We start from the raw sequence: 14,371 nt of genomic DNA, 5'->3' as shown, positions 1-14,371 counted from the left end.
TCCTGAAAAGCAGAAAGCAGCCTAACAATCATATCATATGAGCAGCTAAATACAGAAGAACTTTGCTGGGTTTTCAGGTTTTGTTTTTGTTTTTTTCCAGGACATTAAAGTGCATTTCCATGTGACCTTGTAGGAGATGACTATTGCCTGGTCTGCTCTTGCTGGAAAATCCTTCTTCTCTATAGCACAGGTGATTTACACATTTTATCCTACCTTGTGAAATTGGGATCATATCATTTACTGACTCAGTTAGCTTGGAAAAGACCCTTAAGATCATCAAGTCCAGCCATTAAGCTTACACTACAAAGTCCACCATTAAACCATGTCCCAAAGTGCCACATCCACATTAATTGTCTTGCAGGTCTCCGTCTCTATTACATTATTCCTATGTTCCTCTATTTATAGAATGAATCTCATTGACTCAATCAGATGAAGCACAGAGAGAGACATATTTAAAGACGTTTGGGTGCCTTAAACTTCCAGAAAGCATTTACTGGGATTTTAAAATACACCCATAAGTATGGCAGTTAAGTTCATAGTAAGATTTTGAAACACCGAAGTACCTATGGAGGTGCCATAGAACAAAGACTATGAAGACTTACAGAATGCGTAGGCTTTTGTAGATGCTGGTTACAATGGCACATCCAACTTCTAAGTCAGCTGAACTACTAAGCAAACACAAGCGTGGATGAAAAGGATTCAAAGGCACATTTACATTCAATGACCAACAAACGGGTGTTGCTTCTCAGATTACTAGCAAGAAAACCCAGAGAAGCTGCAGGTTGATTCAGGTCTGGCCGTCTATTTAAATAGTTTTAAAATGCGTAAAAGTGAGATGCAAATTCTTTGGGTAAACTGTTGCTCAACTTCATCACGCAGACAGTTCTGCAGCCTGGCACTCATTTCAGTTGATTGCTTTGTATGTGTGGGAAACTGGCTGAAGTTTCGGCCTCTGAGCAATATTTGACCAACTGCTGCTCTCAGACAGCAGAGGAACCTTTTGAATAAGACAGGCACTGGCTGGTACATACAGCTTTTCAGGAAGCATGTGGACTAAAGGCTCTACTACAGTATTCTCATTTCTTCTTATACCCCTTTACTGGCCCATATATGCTCACTTTCTGCCTACCATTTTTAATTCTAAAAATATCATTTGATTCCAAAGGCTGCTGTTGGGTTATGTGATTGAACACTTATCTCTCTGAACACTGAGGAGCACAGAGCAACAATGGGAAGTGGGGGAACCCCAATAACATATCCAGGGAAAAGGAGCTTCTGCCCCAACATCTCCCAGAATGGGATCTGTCCGTGGATTGTGTGATATTCATCATCATCATCAGTCAGTGGGAGAGGCTCGCTTACTGTCTAGAGGGGTATGGGACACATTAAGGAGTGCAGTGTGAGAGCACCTTTGGGACTGCATATAACTTACTGGAGTAAGTGCGGAGAAGGAATCAAAGACAGGGAAAGAGGGAGATAAAGGTGGTTTTGTGAGTCAGAAGTATGGAAAAATGACAGGATAAGGGGTTAAAATGGTCCGGCTGGTTGCAAACAGGTTGCTGGTCAGCACTCTTGCCAGGCTTTGTCCTGTGCTTGATCACCTCAGTCTTATTAAACCCTACATTGATTATTTTTTCTGGATGAAGAGACCCTCTATTCTGTGTGTGGGTCTGTATGGTGGTCCAAGCAATTAGACATAGGGCCACAAGGCACAGAGGCCTTTGTTTCTGTGGTGCCAGCAACTGGAGAGAACAAGGTCTACACAGGTATGAATCTGTATGTCAGAGTTCATCAGTAAACATCAAGCCAGGATAGCTGGAGAGCAAGGTAAGGGAATTAAATACTGGAGAAGCCATAAGACTGAAGATACTGAAGAGACCAGAGAGTTTGTATCTTTGCTACTGAAGGGAGCAGGGGGGCCACGCCAACTGCTAGGGAGACTATGATGAGGTGCTGGTAGGGCAACAGGTATAGACCAGCTTCCAGAGAGACTTGTTGTCATAGCATGCTACTGAGAAAGCCAGTGATGGCTCTTACACATGGGGTCCAAAGTTGAAAGTGCTTATTCACACAAGTCTTTCACAGGTGCATTTTCATAGCTAATTTCTGGGCCTGATTAACAGAAGAGGTTTCACTCTATCCTTGACTGAGATTAGTAACAAGCAAAGCCCAGCTGACAAACTTAATGGAACAGGTAGAAAGGGAAAATCTAGAGAGTGATTTCTTAAAAATGGCATCCCAGAAGAAATGATCCGAACAAAGCACAGTGCTCTGATGGCAAGTGTGAACCACACAACAGTATATGACAGCATCTGCAAAGAGTGTGGAAAAACAGGCCTCCAAGATATATTCAAGAGCATATAGATTCAAGCAAAGCCCACAGTGACCTCAATAGTGAGGCTGCTGAGCAAATGACTTGCTCATGGATGTCTTCCAAAAATGCAGATCGCAGACAGAAGGACATTTATTTGAGTCCTTCTGCAGAGAAAAAGGCACATAGTATCCAGTCCTGTGGTGCTGACTGCTTGCAAGGCAAATGCACTGATCCTCCATCTGCTTCACTGATGGCAGAAAGCATGGTGTGCGGGGGCTGCTCAGAGGTCATTTGCAAACAGCTGCTGGAAAGAAGTTACAAAAAGGCAAGGTTGGTTCCCAGAGAGCATGGTCTAGCTATCAGCCATCTCACAGCACCATACAGCCAGGTAGGAAGAAGAGACCTCCCAGCTCTGGTACAGATTTTGGGCTATGTGGGGGTCACATATCGATTTGTGGGGTTTATCTTAACTGTGTTCAGACTGGAAAGAGCACCCAAGTTCCGGGAGAGCCACCTTTAATCTCACATCTTTCTTTACCCTAAGAAACTCAGCTGAACAGTGAGATGCCGCAGCCCTGGCTTCAAGGTTAGTCTTGCATAACAGAAGGGGGGCATTCAGACTGTAAAGATGTGCTCAGACAGATGAATGCCTTCTACCAGGGCTATGCAGGGAGCTGCACTGCACTGAGGAGTCACGGTGGCACTGAAGCAGGCAGTAAAGCTGGATAGCTTTTCTCTACCCAGGAAACTATGAATCTGCTACCTAAGGGGCTGTTAAAGGAGATACCGCAGCTCTGGGAACTTGTTTGCTGTCTGGAAGGGACTGAAAGTCTCCCTTTTCATTAGAAATCAAGCTATTCAAACTATGCATATTCCAGGGCATGGTCTGTAGTGTGGCAACACAAGCTTTCTGGACTGTTGATCCATAATGATTCCTTGCCTTCCCAGTGACAGCTTTCAGGCAGCAGCTTGCTAGCAAACCCACCTTAGAGAAGAGAGGTGCAAAGATGGCCGTTCACACCACAGTGAGAAGACCACACCTTGCTCTGCATGCCCCGACTGCGGTGAAGGCTGCAGGCACCTGGGATGGGACAGCAGGCCGAAGTGACTGAAGAACATCGTAAGTCTGATTGCCATCTGCGTACAGAAAGGGCAGGAGTTACACGATGGGCAAAGACGTCATGCCTGCTTTCACCAAGCACAACGTAGAAGCAAAGTATGGATCAGAGCCACCTCGGGGGCAGCAGAACCAGCGGTTAGTCAGACACTCAGGGTCAGGCTGGACAGGGCTCTGAGCAACACGGTGTAGCTGTAGGTGTCCCTGTTCATCGCAGGGCAGTTGGACGAGGTGAAATTTAAGGATCCCTTCCAACTCAAGCAGTTCTATGACTCCGCGCGGTCGGAATGAAGCAAGCAGGGTGAGGGGACACAACCCAACTCCGGCTCCCACAAAGGGGCTGCCGCTCGGGTTGGCCGGGAGCAGCGCCTCGCCACCCACCCCTGCTCCCCGGAGGTAACGGTACGCGCCCCCATCTCACGAGGGCCCAACGGGGCGGTCCCGGGAGGGGGCGGCCGTTGGCGCGGGCGGCGGGGAAAGGGGTGGGGGTGGGGGGGGGTGGGAGTGCACCGCCTCAGAGCCCATAAAGCGCCGCCCGCGCGGGGCAGAGCCGGGCTGCGCGGCGGGACAGGGCGTGCGGTGCGGGACAGCGCCATGAGGGAGATCGTGCACATCCAGGCGGGCCAGTGCGGCAACCAGATCGGGACCAAGGTGAGCTGAGGGAAGCCCTCCCGCCGCTCCGGCTGGCTGCAGGCGGGCAGGGAAGTTCAGTCAGCCGTCCGTAAAAGGCGTCGGGGAACTGTGAAACCGACGGGATTTCTCACAGCTGTTCGCAAAGCGGCCGGGCCGGGGCTGAGCGGCGGGCACGGGGCGGCGGGGGACCGAGCAGCCCCTTCGCAGCTGTGCCGCCCCGGGCGCTGTCGGGCAGCGCCGCAGGGAGGAGCCGGGCGCGCCTGGAATCCGGCAGCTGCCCCGGGCCGGGCCGCGCTGCGTGGCCGTTAGGGCGCTGGGCAGGGCCACGGATCTCGGCGGGGGAGTTCCCAACCTTCTTGTTCTTTCTTTTTTTTTCCCTCTGCCCTAGTTTTGGGAAGTGATAAGTGATGAGCATGGCATTGACCCAGCCGGAGGCTATGTCGGTGACTCAGCGCTGCAGCTGGAAAGGATCAATGTCTACTATAATGAATCATCTTGTAAGTGTGGGGCGGGGAGGGGTGCTGGGCCACGGGCTCCGTGAGGAGGGAGCCGGGAATCTGGGAGAGGGCGGTTCTGTAAGCTGTGAAGCATTTCTGGCCGCCCTCCTCCCAGCATCAGCTGGCGTCCCCCTCCCCAGGCGGAGAGAAGGGAGTGTCCCGATGGGCATAGCCTGCATGGAAGTTTGTTAATCGCTGTTCGCTCTTGTAACGCGTGATTAATGCATCTGCTGTCCTCTGATCCGTTGCCTCACGTCGAACTGTTGGTTTTGCGAGCCCGTATCTGTACTACGCAGTCTCTGTTTCCTGGGTTGAAAAAGAGTTGGGCCATAGGTAATGGTGATTCATTAATAAGGTATTAAAGGCACCAAAGTCCTTTGAGCCAGACTGGTGTTGGAAGGTATTGCAATGTAAAACGGGGACAGTGAGTCCTTGGGTCGCTGAGAAGAACTTTGAGTGTTTTGTTTACTGCCCAACTTAGCTTAACATATTTGTGTTCAAGAAACATTTAGATGTTGTATTAAGGGGTATGGTTTAGTGGGAGATAGTGGTGATAGGTGGGTGGTTGGATGATCCTAGCAGTCGTTTCCAACCTTGGTGATTCTAGGATTATGTGGTATTGTTTACCTTAGTTTCCTTGAGCAGTTTCCACTACGTACAAATTCTTGTGCTTTGTGGTAGATGCGCTCATCAGTTGTTTGCCACCTACACCAAATAGCTCTTTCGTTGACAGCGAGTCCTTCAAGCATGAAAAGTTAGGTGTTTTAGCATTGTCATGGCCTGAATTTTTTGGGTGATCCCTTGTGGAGCCAGGAATTGGACCTATGATCCTTATGAGTCCCATGCTATTTGGGATATTCTATGATTTGGACATAAACCCTCCACTCACCTCATTATACAGAGAAAAGATTGTCTACTTTTTATTCAATTACTTATTCTTTCTAGTCAAACTTCCCTTCTTTATATCTAATCCTTAAAATACTTACAAAATGTAATATTCCATTGACATCTGATATCGAGTCTGTTGTTCAGGTGGAATTGTTTTGTGCCTATCATGCTTGGATTCATCTTCCACTATGACTTGCTCTGTAGGAAATACTTGTCTGTGTACAATCTGTATTAGACTAATAATAAACAATATAATTGTATGTTAAACTGTAACTGTTTCAGTATTTTCCAGAACATTAAGGACATGCTTATTTTTCATTGTAGCCCAGAAATACGTGCCAAGAGCAGTCTTGGTGGACTTGGAGCCAGGCACCATGGATAGTGTGAGATCTGGTCCTTTTGGTCAGCTCTTCCGGCCTGATAATTTCATCTTTGGTACGTGGATGTTGCTTACAAAAGAAGAAAACAAAGTGAATGGTTAAAAAACATTTAAACTATATTGCCTCCTCCCTGTTCCAAGGTATTATTAGTACTGAAAAACTTCATTAGCTTAACAATCCATTTCCAGTTATCTGTAAGTCAGCCACATGATCCCATTAACTGAAGAAGTCATTCTTCTGTTAGTTATTTCTTCAATTAGCAAACTACTGGAGGTTTCCTATGATTATCATCAGATAGCACTGAAATATATTGAAAGTAAATGTACACTAATGAAATCCTGAGACCAATTATTTACAAGAAAATGCATGGAAATTCTGCAGGAAATGGAAAGCAGAGGGGGGAAAAAAAACTCAACCACAAACCAACCGAACTATTATTGACTTGAAATCACATTAAATGCATGAGCATGAGGCTGTTTAAAGGCTGTGTAATTTAACTCTTTCAGTGGAATCTTACAGCTTAGCATAGTTAACACTAGAGGAAGGCCAATGACACAATGGAAAGCACTTGTAGAGCCAGTTACTGGGTTATTTTCCAACATGATGAGGAACAATCTGATAATATGTGAGGAACTTCAGGTTTTGCAGTGTTTTTGGAGAGGGTTGTTCAGGCTTTTACTGTTTTACTTTACACTTCTGTAGTACTTCCCATGTAAGCTTAGAAGTGAATATTACCATGATTTAATTTCGTAGCATCCTCACAAAGTACAGGAGTGCGATTGGTCCCTTTTGCACTAAAGGGGAGGCAGTGTGCGGAAGTCAAGAGAACCACTCAAACAGGAAGTCTGAATGAGAGCTACCACGAGGGCTCTAGTGGCCTTCTGGTTTCCATGTCTGCCCTAAGCCACATTTCCTCCTGCCGAAGCAAGCTTAGTTTGGTATATTGTGTTAACATAAAGATGGAACAGTGCCAGGAACGGACAGAGAAAAGATAAACATTGTTTGGGTGGTATGATATAAACTGTAGCTCAACCTCCCTCTGCTGAGGTAGGGAATAAGAAGCCATGGAGTCATATTAAGCCTTTAACTGACTTCTTTAACTGATTCCAACTGAAGTTTTATTGCCGATTTTCTTCCATGTGATCCATGGCAATGATGTTAAGGATCTCTTTCAAAAGAATTTTAAAAACAAGTTAGCTTGGTGTAAAAAGTCATAGGCAGCTTTATGAGGCAAGTTTCTATATTCAGGTTTTCGGTTTTACTCCCTTTCTCCTGTGTATACCATAGCAGCCCCTTAAAAGTGAATTCATGCAACTTTTGGAAATACCTGTGTTGGAACTTTGCAGTTTGGCATATCACCAGTAAAAGCAGAGCAAAATCAATTTAGTGTGATTTTTTTAACAACTTTAACAATAGTTCAGTTCACTGCACTCCCCTCCTGACAAGCTAACAATGAACCAGCAGCATGTGATGAACTTGTATCTGACGGAGGGCTGTGCCAGCATCAGGCACCATCCTCCCAACCTGCTGAATAGTGCAGAATGGCTGCCTGAGTGCTGAAGTAATGATCTTCTGTATTAAAAGCCAACAAAGCACTTTGTTTTCTCTTTTAAAAATCCAGCCTGGACCCACAAAGGACTTTGTGGCAGAGGCTGGCAGTTCTATACTTGCTGTATGCAAGGCTGTTAGGGCTCATTCTGATGGAGATGTTTGTGGTCTCTGCATGTTTATATGTGTATGTATGCATACCTGTAACAAGTAGCTGTGGACCATCAATCAGAATTTCATTCAACTATTTTAACTAGCTGATCACACACACCAGATATAGGGATTTCAGCTTAGGGCAGTGGGAGATTGAGGTGGGTGCAGACATAATCATTGTAGTTTAATGCTGCAGGATACTGATGTAAAAGGTGAAGAAGCACAGATGGAATGAACTTGCTGTAGGAGAGCAGCATGCCTTTTGGCTCCCTAATGGCATGGAGTTGCCCACCAGTATCTGTTACGAGCAGTCTGATGTAACTGTTTTTGTTGACCACTTTTCATTTGTACACTTCTGCATTCCTCATTCCTTTTTTGCCTACATCCTTGCTAGCTCTTCCTGCATAGGTGTCTCTCCAGTTTAGGTTGTTTGAACTGATGGTGATAAACACAAATGGCTGTTAGCCAGTCGAAGGAGCCGTCTTTCCCTCTCTAAATCATATCGTATGTTCTGCACCAAGGCTGTTCACAATAGTCTTCTAAGCATTAGTATGCAAGCTACCAGTCTCTCTTCCTAGGTTTGTCTTTTATTTCAAGCAGTGGAGAGAGGGAAGGAGGGAAATAAGTTTTCAGAAAGTAGTTGCTATTTTTTTGTCTGTTAGACAAATGGCTTCTGTGCATGTGCAGCTCAACCTTACACATGAGCACTGGAGAAACAAACAGTGGTAGGAAGATCTGGTGGTACCAGCATCAGTTCTGGGATTACGTCTTGTAGACTTCAGTAAGTGAACAGTGAGAACAGGCAGAAGCTAGAGGCTGGCTGCATATATGATACAGAGCTTCTGGGACTGGGCAAAGATGTGCCAAGCCTACAATTTTCAGTATAGTATGTGATTTTTCAGAGTTTTGGTAGGTACCTAGTAAGGGGAGGCATCCAGTGGGGTTTCACAGAAAACACAGGAGACTCCAGGCAGGTGGCTGCCTTGTTGTTAACACTGCACTCACCTACAGGAGCAGCTGATAGTCATGGGCTGAAGGGAGACAGATGGTGGTGGTATGTAGCCACTGCTGCAGTTAAACTGCAGTATGAATACAGAAGCCTTGTTAATGTGATAGAGAGATGGCAGTGATGGTATGGGCCTCTGGGAGATCCTGTGATGTGGATTAAGCCTGAGGGAGGACTGATGCACTTCTGTGTTACATGTTTTACTTCCTAATTTATTTTGCAGACTAAGCCAATGCAAATCAAGTCAGACTGCTGATGATTATTTTTCCTGTGAACACAAAATTGCCACATTTTTGAGAATAATTACCACTCTTTTTCTTTCCTCATTCTTTGCTCCTATTCCCCGTTCTCTCCTATTCTCTCACTGCCCAATGGAGAAGGGCAATACAACATACAGGGAATGTTCTGCAAAATATGTTCTTAAAATTCAGAATTTGGTTTTAAGATCCTTCTGCATCTGAAGTAGCATTGTCTTGTGCTGTACAGATCTGTCTCTAGTAGGGGACCCGCTCAAACACACTGCAGGTGGTTGCAAGCATATTTAATTCTGGAAGGATATTACTTTGTGCTTTGTCCAGCTGGACAGGAAGTGCTGACCTTCCTAGATTCAAAGAGAGAAAAAACACAGCAGCATATAGAACAATGCATCAACTAAGCAGATAAATCATGAGGAAATCAAACATTTTTTTTGCAGTGAAAATAAAGTGTGTCATATTTGAACAATACCCCAGCAAGCAGTTTTCCCAGAACTGTATGTCTGGCACCAGCACAGCACACTGGGAATTGAATTGGGGCATGGTAGTAGGAAGGAAGGGAGGACTTGGAGAGCCATGCAGAAGTGGATATATGTGATTGTGGAATTACTGCTCCTTCTGATGGCTACTTACAAGAGTACTACTGACTGAATTTGGTAGCATAGTGTATGTATGTAGTAGTCACTGCGAGGAACATGAGTTTTATAGGCTGGTCCCCATTTTAATCATTGTTATCTAATAATAAAGTAGTGATGTAGCAGGGAATCCAGATTATCTATCCTGAGTGGCCCATAAAAGGCAAATGGAAGCCAGGGGGAGAAAATGAAGGGCTTGTGAAATGTATTTAAATTTTCCAATTGGGCAAGTTGCTTTGCAGATCCCCAAAAATAGTGAGTTTCTAGGGAAACCAGTAAATGTTAAATGGCACTCAGTAACCCCTGAATTTTTGGAGTATCTTTCATGGAGCTTCTGTTGATCAATATTTTCATTCAGGCTAGATAACCATTGAAAAAGTTATAGTTCTTGATATAGTAAGTTAAAAAGGACTTATTTCAGAAGCGTAGCCTCATCCTTGAATGACAACAGTGCCTCCTGTCTGAAAGGAGCAAACATGAGAACGGTCCAAGAACCTTTCATTTAGAAATGTGCATCTGTGATTTAGCTTTTTATTCATCATGATCCCTATAAACAGAAAGCATTTAAATATAAACAGTCTCCGTATGTTTATGGAATAAGCAGGGCTGGGAGTGTGAGAGCTTTCAAAACAAGGAGTCAGTGCCATCTTTGCATTTATGGAAAGTTAAATTCCAAGAAAGAAAATGCCACCCAAAGGCATAAATGAAAACTATGGGGGATTTGAGGCAAAAGGAGTCTGTATAGAAAAACTTACGTAGATATTACCAGAGATATTTGTAGGCAAAACTGAAGAGCAGTGTTACCCACCTGACAGATTTATAGCAGCTCATTTTTACAGGTGTGATGTGACCCCATTAGGTGCCCAAATGTTACCAATAACTTGGTATGTTTTCTTTTCCTATTGTATATTGTTTTAGGACAAACTGGTGCAGGAAACAACTGGGCCAAAGGACACTATACAGAAGGGGCAGAGCTGGTTGATTCTGTACTTGATGTAGTGAGAAAAGAGTGCGAACACTGCGACTGCTTGCAAGGATTTCAGCTCACTCATTCCCTGGGAGGAGGGACGGGGTCTGGCATGGGAACCCTGCTCATCAGCAAAATACGAGAGGAATATCCTGACAGGATAATGAATACCTTTAGTGTCATGCCCTCGCCAAAGGTTTCTGATACAGTGGTGGAGCCTTATAATGCCACGCTCTCGGTCCACCAGCTGGTTGAAAATACAGATGAAACCTACTGCATTGACAATGAAGCTTTGTATGACATTTGCTTCCGCACCCTGAAGCTCACCACACCAACGTATGGTGATTTAAACCACTTGGTTTCTGCTACCATGAGTGGGGTAACTACATCCCTGCGTTTTCCTGGCCAGCTCAATGCTGATCTCCGGAAGCTGGCGGTGAATATGGTCCCATTCCCACGCCTTCACTTCTTCATGCCAGGCTTTGCTCCTTTGACTGCCCGAGGCAGCCAGCAGTACCGAGCACTCACTGTTCCAGAGCTCACCCAGCAGATGTTCGATGCCAAAAATATGATGGCAGCCTGTGACCCAAGGCATGGGAGATATCTGACAGTGGCTACTGTCTTCCGTGGTCCCATGTCAATGAAGGAGGTTGACGAGCAGATGTTGGCCATCCAGAACAAGAACAGCAGTTACTTTGTGGAGTGGATCCCAAACAATGTTAAGGTGGCAGTGTGTGACATACCCCCTCGTGGCCTCAAGATGGCTTCCACGTTCATTGGCAACAGTACAGCCATTCAAGAGCTCTTCAAAAGGATCTCTGAGCAATTTTCAGCCATGTTCAGGAGAAAGGCCTTCCTCCACTGGTTCACAGGAGAAGGAATGGATGAAATGGAATTTACGGAAGCAGAAAGCAACATGAATGATCTGGTGTCAGAGTATCAGCAATACCAGGAAGCTACAGCAAATGATGGAGAAGAAACATTTGAAGATGATGAAGAAGAGATCAATGAATAAAGAAATTTAGGTATGCTATTTTCCAGGCCAAATTCTCACATCTGGATTTCTAATAATTAGGCTTATAAATCTGTACTTAGGCTTCAAAATGAGGGGGAAAAAAAAGGGAGCATGACTCTCAGATATTAGAGCTGCTCTTCAGAGTCCATTGAGGTCACTGGGAACTGAGGACGTTCAGCATTTCTGAAAATCAGGCTATTTCTATTCATGAGACAAATGTAAGGCATTCATGTAAGACTTCAGTCTAAGAGTCTGAACACAGAGATTAGTAGTTTGGGATGTTTTATTCCAAACAAACTTTATCTTCCATAAAGTTTTACAAGAAAAGAGGTAATATAGGCATGAAAATCTACAAAATAGAACTGCACTATTTCATCCAATTCTGAGTAAGAAAATCTTGTGGGTTTGAAGTATTCATTCTGTACTGAGTATACAATACTGAACTGCCAGGAACAAAAGTTTATTGATAATAAAAAGAACAAAAAGGTTTTGACTGTTCTGTACAGTAACTATTAATGATGACGTTTGATTCAAATTCTCTGAAAACAAAATAAAAAAGATCAGTATCATCTCAAGCAAAAGTGTTCTGGGCAGTCAATGCTGTATAAATGTCCAGTGAGCTGCAGGCTGAGGGCTGAATTTATGCTGTGTGACTTGTTCACTTGTTGCTGAGTCATGGTGAGTTATATATATATGAAATCTGTACACTTGTGGTACGTTCCTTAAGGACCCTGTGGAAGCACAATATCTTGCAGTCCCCTGTCTTTCTGACCATCACCAGGTAATGGTGTTTCTGGCTCCTGTCTCCACTCCACCTTGCCTACATACCTGAAATTCATGTGCTGCACAGCACGATGGGAAAGGAGACTACGTGTTGATATATCTCGCTACCCCAGTTTGAAGTTCACGCCTACGGCTGCTATGGATGCTTTAAAATCACTGGGCAGATTGAGGTTAAAGTAAAGTACAACTATTTATCCATGGTAACCAAAACAGCTGGCAAAATGAAAGATGAACATTGATTTATCTGCTTACGTGATGTCTGGAACAGAAAGGTCTCTGTCTTGCACAACTGACTTGCTGTCTTGACAAAGTGACTGTTGGGTGTTCACTCTTTGAGCGTGCTTTGTGCTTCTGGCCATATCAATTAAACAGCCCTTCTCCATTAGAGAGCCTTCACTGAAGGACACACTGCCTACATGGAGTGTCTTACTTAGGTCAGTTTCTAGGCAACAAAACAAGCAAACAAAGGAAAAACCCTCTGGAAATCCAAACTTTATATGTTTCAGGAACTCTGCTCTTTTTCGTCTCGCTTTCTGAAGCACTTACTTTCTAAGCAACAACATTGCTCAATGCTTAAAAAAAAGCCATAAATATAATTTCCAATGATCCATTGCTCCTAAAAATATGATATATTGTTTTGTTAGTTTGGGATTTGGGGAATGAGATTGGATTTTACATGTAACTGCAAACCACACACACACAAAAGCTGATCAGTTTTGTTCTACATGGAACTGAAAGGAGCTTCCTTTTAATCAAGTCAAGCCCAGGTAAAAGCACTAACACAGCTGCTTCTGAGTGAAGTAGGAGCAGCCATCTTCTGGAGCTTCATTTCATCATAGTACAGAATTAATGAGTAGCCCCCAGCCACAAATTCTGATATTATTAATTAAAATATTTACAGCATAAAATGCCAGGAATCTTAAATAACTGAGCGTTCTCTTGGTGGACCAGCCTCTTTTCTACTCATTCACTGACTCAAAATCCAGAATACAGACTCTGAACCCATAGAATCCACAACTGACAATGTCCTCTGATTCTATTTTGTCTCAGTCACTCTTTCACAAGTTTACTTCCAACTGTTGGGTGTGAAGGTGGGAGGAACGACTTTTAATGTCCACTTTAGAGCAACAGGAGACATCTTCCATGTGACTTTAGAAGAAAGCAAACAGCCAAATGAGCCCAGGAACCTGCAGTAAGAACATCACCAGTAAGAACATCACCAGCATCACCAGCTCAGCTTGCATGAAAGCAGTAAGAGCCATGGAAGTGGGAATGCTTCTTTTTTTTCTTCATTCAAGGAATCTTCTAATCATCTTTTTATGACACACAACTAAAAATCTTTTTTAGTAACAGGTTTGTTGAACGTTTCCTTCAGCTGCATTTCTTTTCAAGTAATTACTTTCTGCTCTTAGAAACTCTTCTTTTGAAATCTACCTGTCAAGTCCTGCCTTTGTCTTTTTCACTTTCCTTGTTTTTGTTTTTCATCTTCCCTCTAGTTTTTTCAACACAGCCACCCTTGCCTTTTCTTCCTGTGGCTAGTCCACTTTCATGTTCTCCTTTTTACTGCTCTGCATCTGGCCACACAGAGATACACATGCTCGATGCCAGAACAAGCCTGACCCAAGTGTGTTTCCTAGTACCACCCATACACAAATACCTCTGCCAGCATTTGAATGAGGGAAGGGGGGAAGGTATAAATAAAAAAGACAACCTACACCATCAATACCACTTATGAACAGAGTGGGCAGGTGTGCTTCTGAGCCAGAAACAAGCATCTAACCTGGAGGGAGCAGGTCCTTTGCAAAGATGCTTTGGTCAAAGCCAGCATGTCATCCAAGCAGATTCTGACACTGTCTCTGCATGGGCTACTTTGACCTCTTCAGGCTCTCAATTTCACTAGTTTGAAATCATTTCTCTCCATCTCTTTAGGAAAGGCAGTCACCTCCTGTGAACAGAGTCAAGGCTGGAAGAGGGCTGGACCTGCTCTTCCCTAAAGGACCAACAGGGAAGGCAGTGGTTCCCTTCACGCTGCGCAAGCCTCTACTAGTTGAGGCAGCACTGCTAAACATTCACATACAAATATAATCTGACCTTAGTGGCAGCCACATCACAGACTAAACTTTGAAGTCTTTAATTGGTGAGGAGGCTAACTGCCCTCTTTCAAGGAGTGGGTTAGGTAGA

The 14,371-nt window shown here is 44.3% G+C and overlaps 1 protein-coding gene and 1 long non-coding RNA gene across 2 annotated transcripts; one reads left to right on the top strand and one right to left on the bottom strand.

Annotated features, from left to right (window-relative positions):
* Nucleotides 1-2,313: 2,313 nt before the first annotated feature.
* LOC121109927 lies at nt 2,314-4,305 on the bottom strand. The gene is made up of 3 exons (XR_005858048.2): nt 4,196-4,305; nt 3,300-3,451; nt 2,314-2,615 (listed from the first exon to the last, which is right to left on the bottom strand). It is a non-coding gene; the product is annotated as an uncharacterized LOC121109927 (long non-coding RNA).
* Nucleotides 3,984-11,988, top strand: TUBB6 (tubulin beta 6 class V). Its single transcript, NM_001031012.3, has 4 exons — nt 3,984-4,082; nt 4,453-4,561; nt 5,774-5,884; nt 10,344-11,988. Exons 1-4 carry the CDS (start codon nt 4,026-4,028, stop codon nt 11,405-11,407), a joined length of 1,341 nt encoding a protein of 446 aa, NP_001026183.2. The 5' UTR covers nt 3,984-4,025; the 3' UTR covers nt 11,408-11,988.
* The last annotated feature ends 2,383 nt before the right edge of the window (nt 11,989-14,371 follow it).

Source organism: Gallus gallus, chromosome 2 (genome assembly GCF_016699485.2).
Source record: "Gallus gallus isolate bGalGal1 chromosome 2, bGalGal1.mat.broiler.GRCg7b, whole genome shotgun sequence".
Lineage (NCBI taxonomy): Eukaryota > Metazoa > Chordata > Aves > Galliformes > Phasianidae > Gallus > Gallus gallus.
This window is presented reverse-complemented; position numbering and strand designations above follow the sequence as displayed.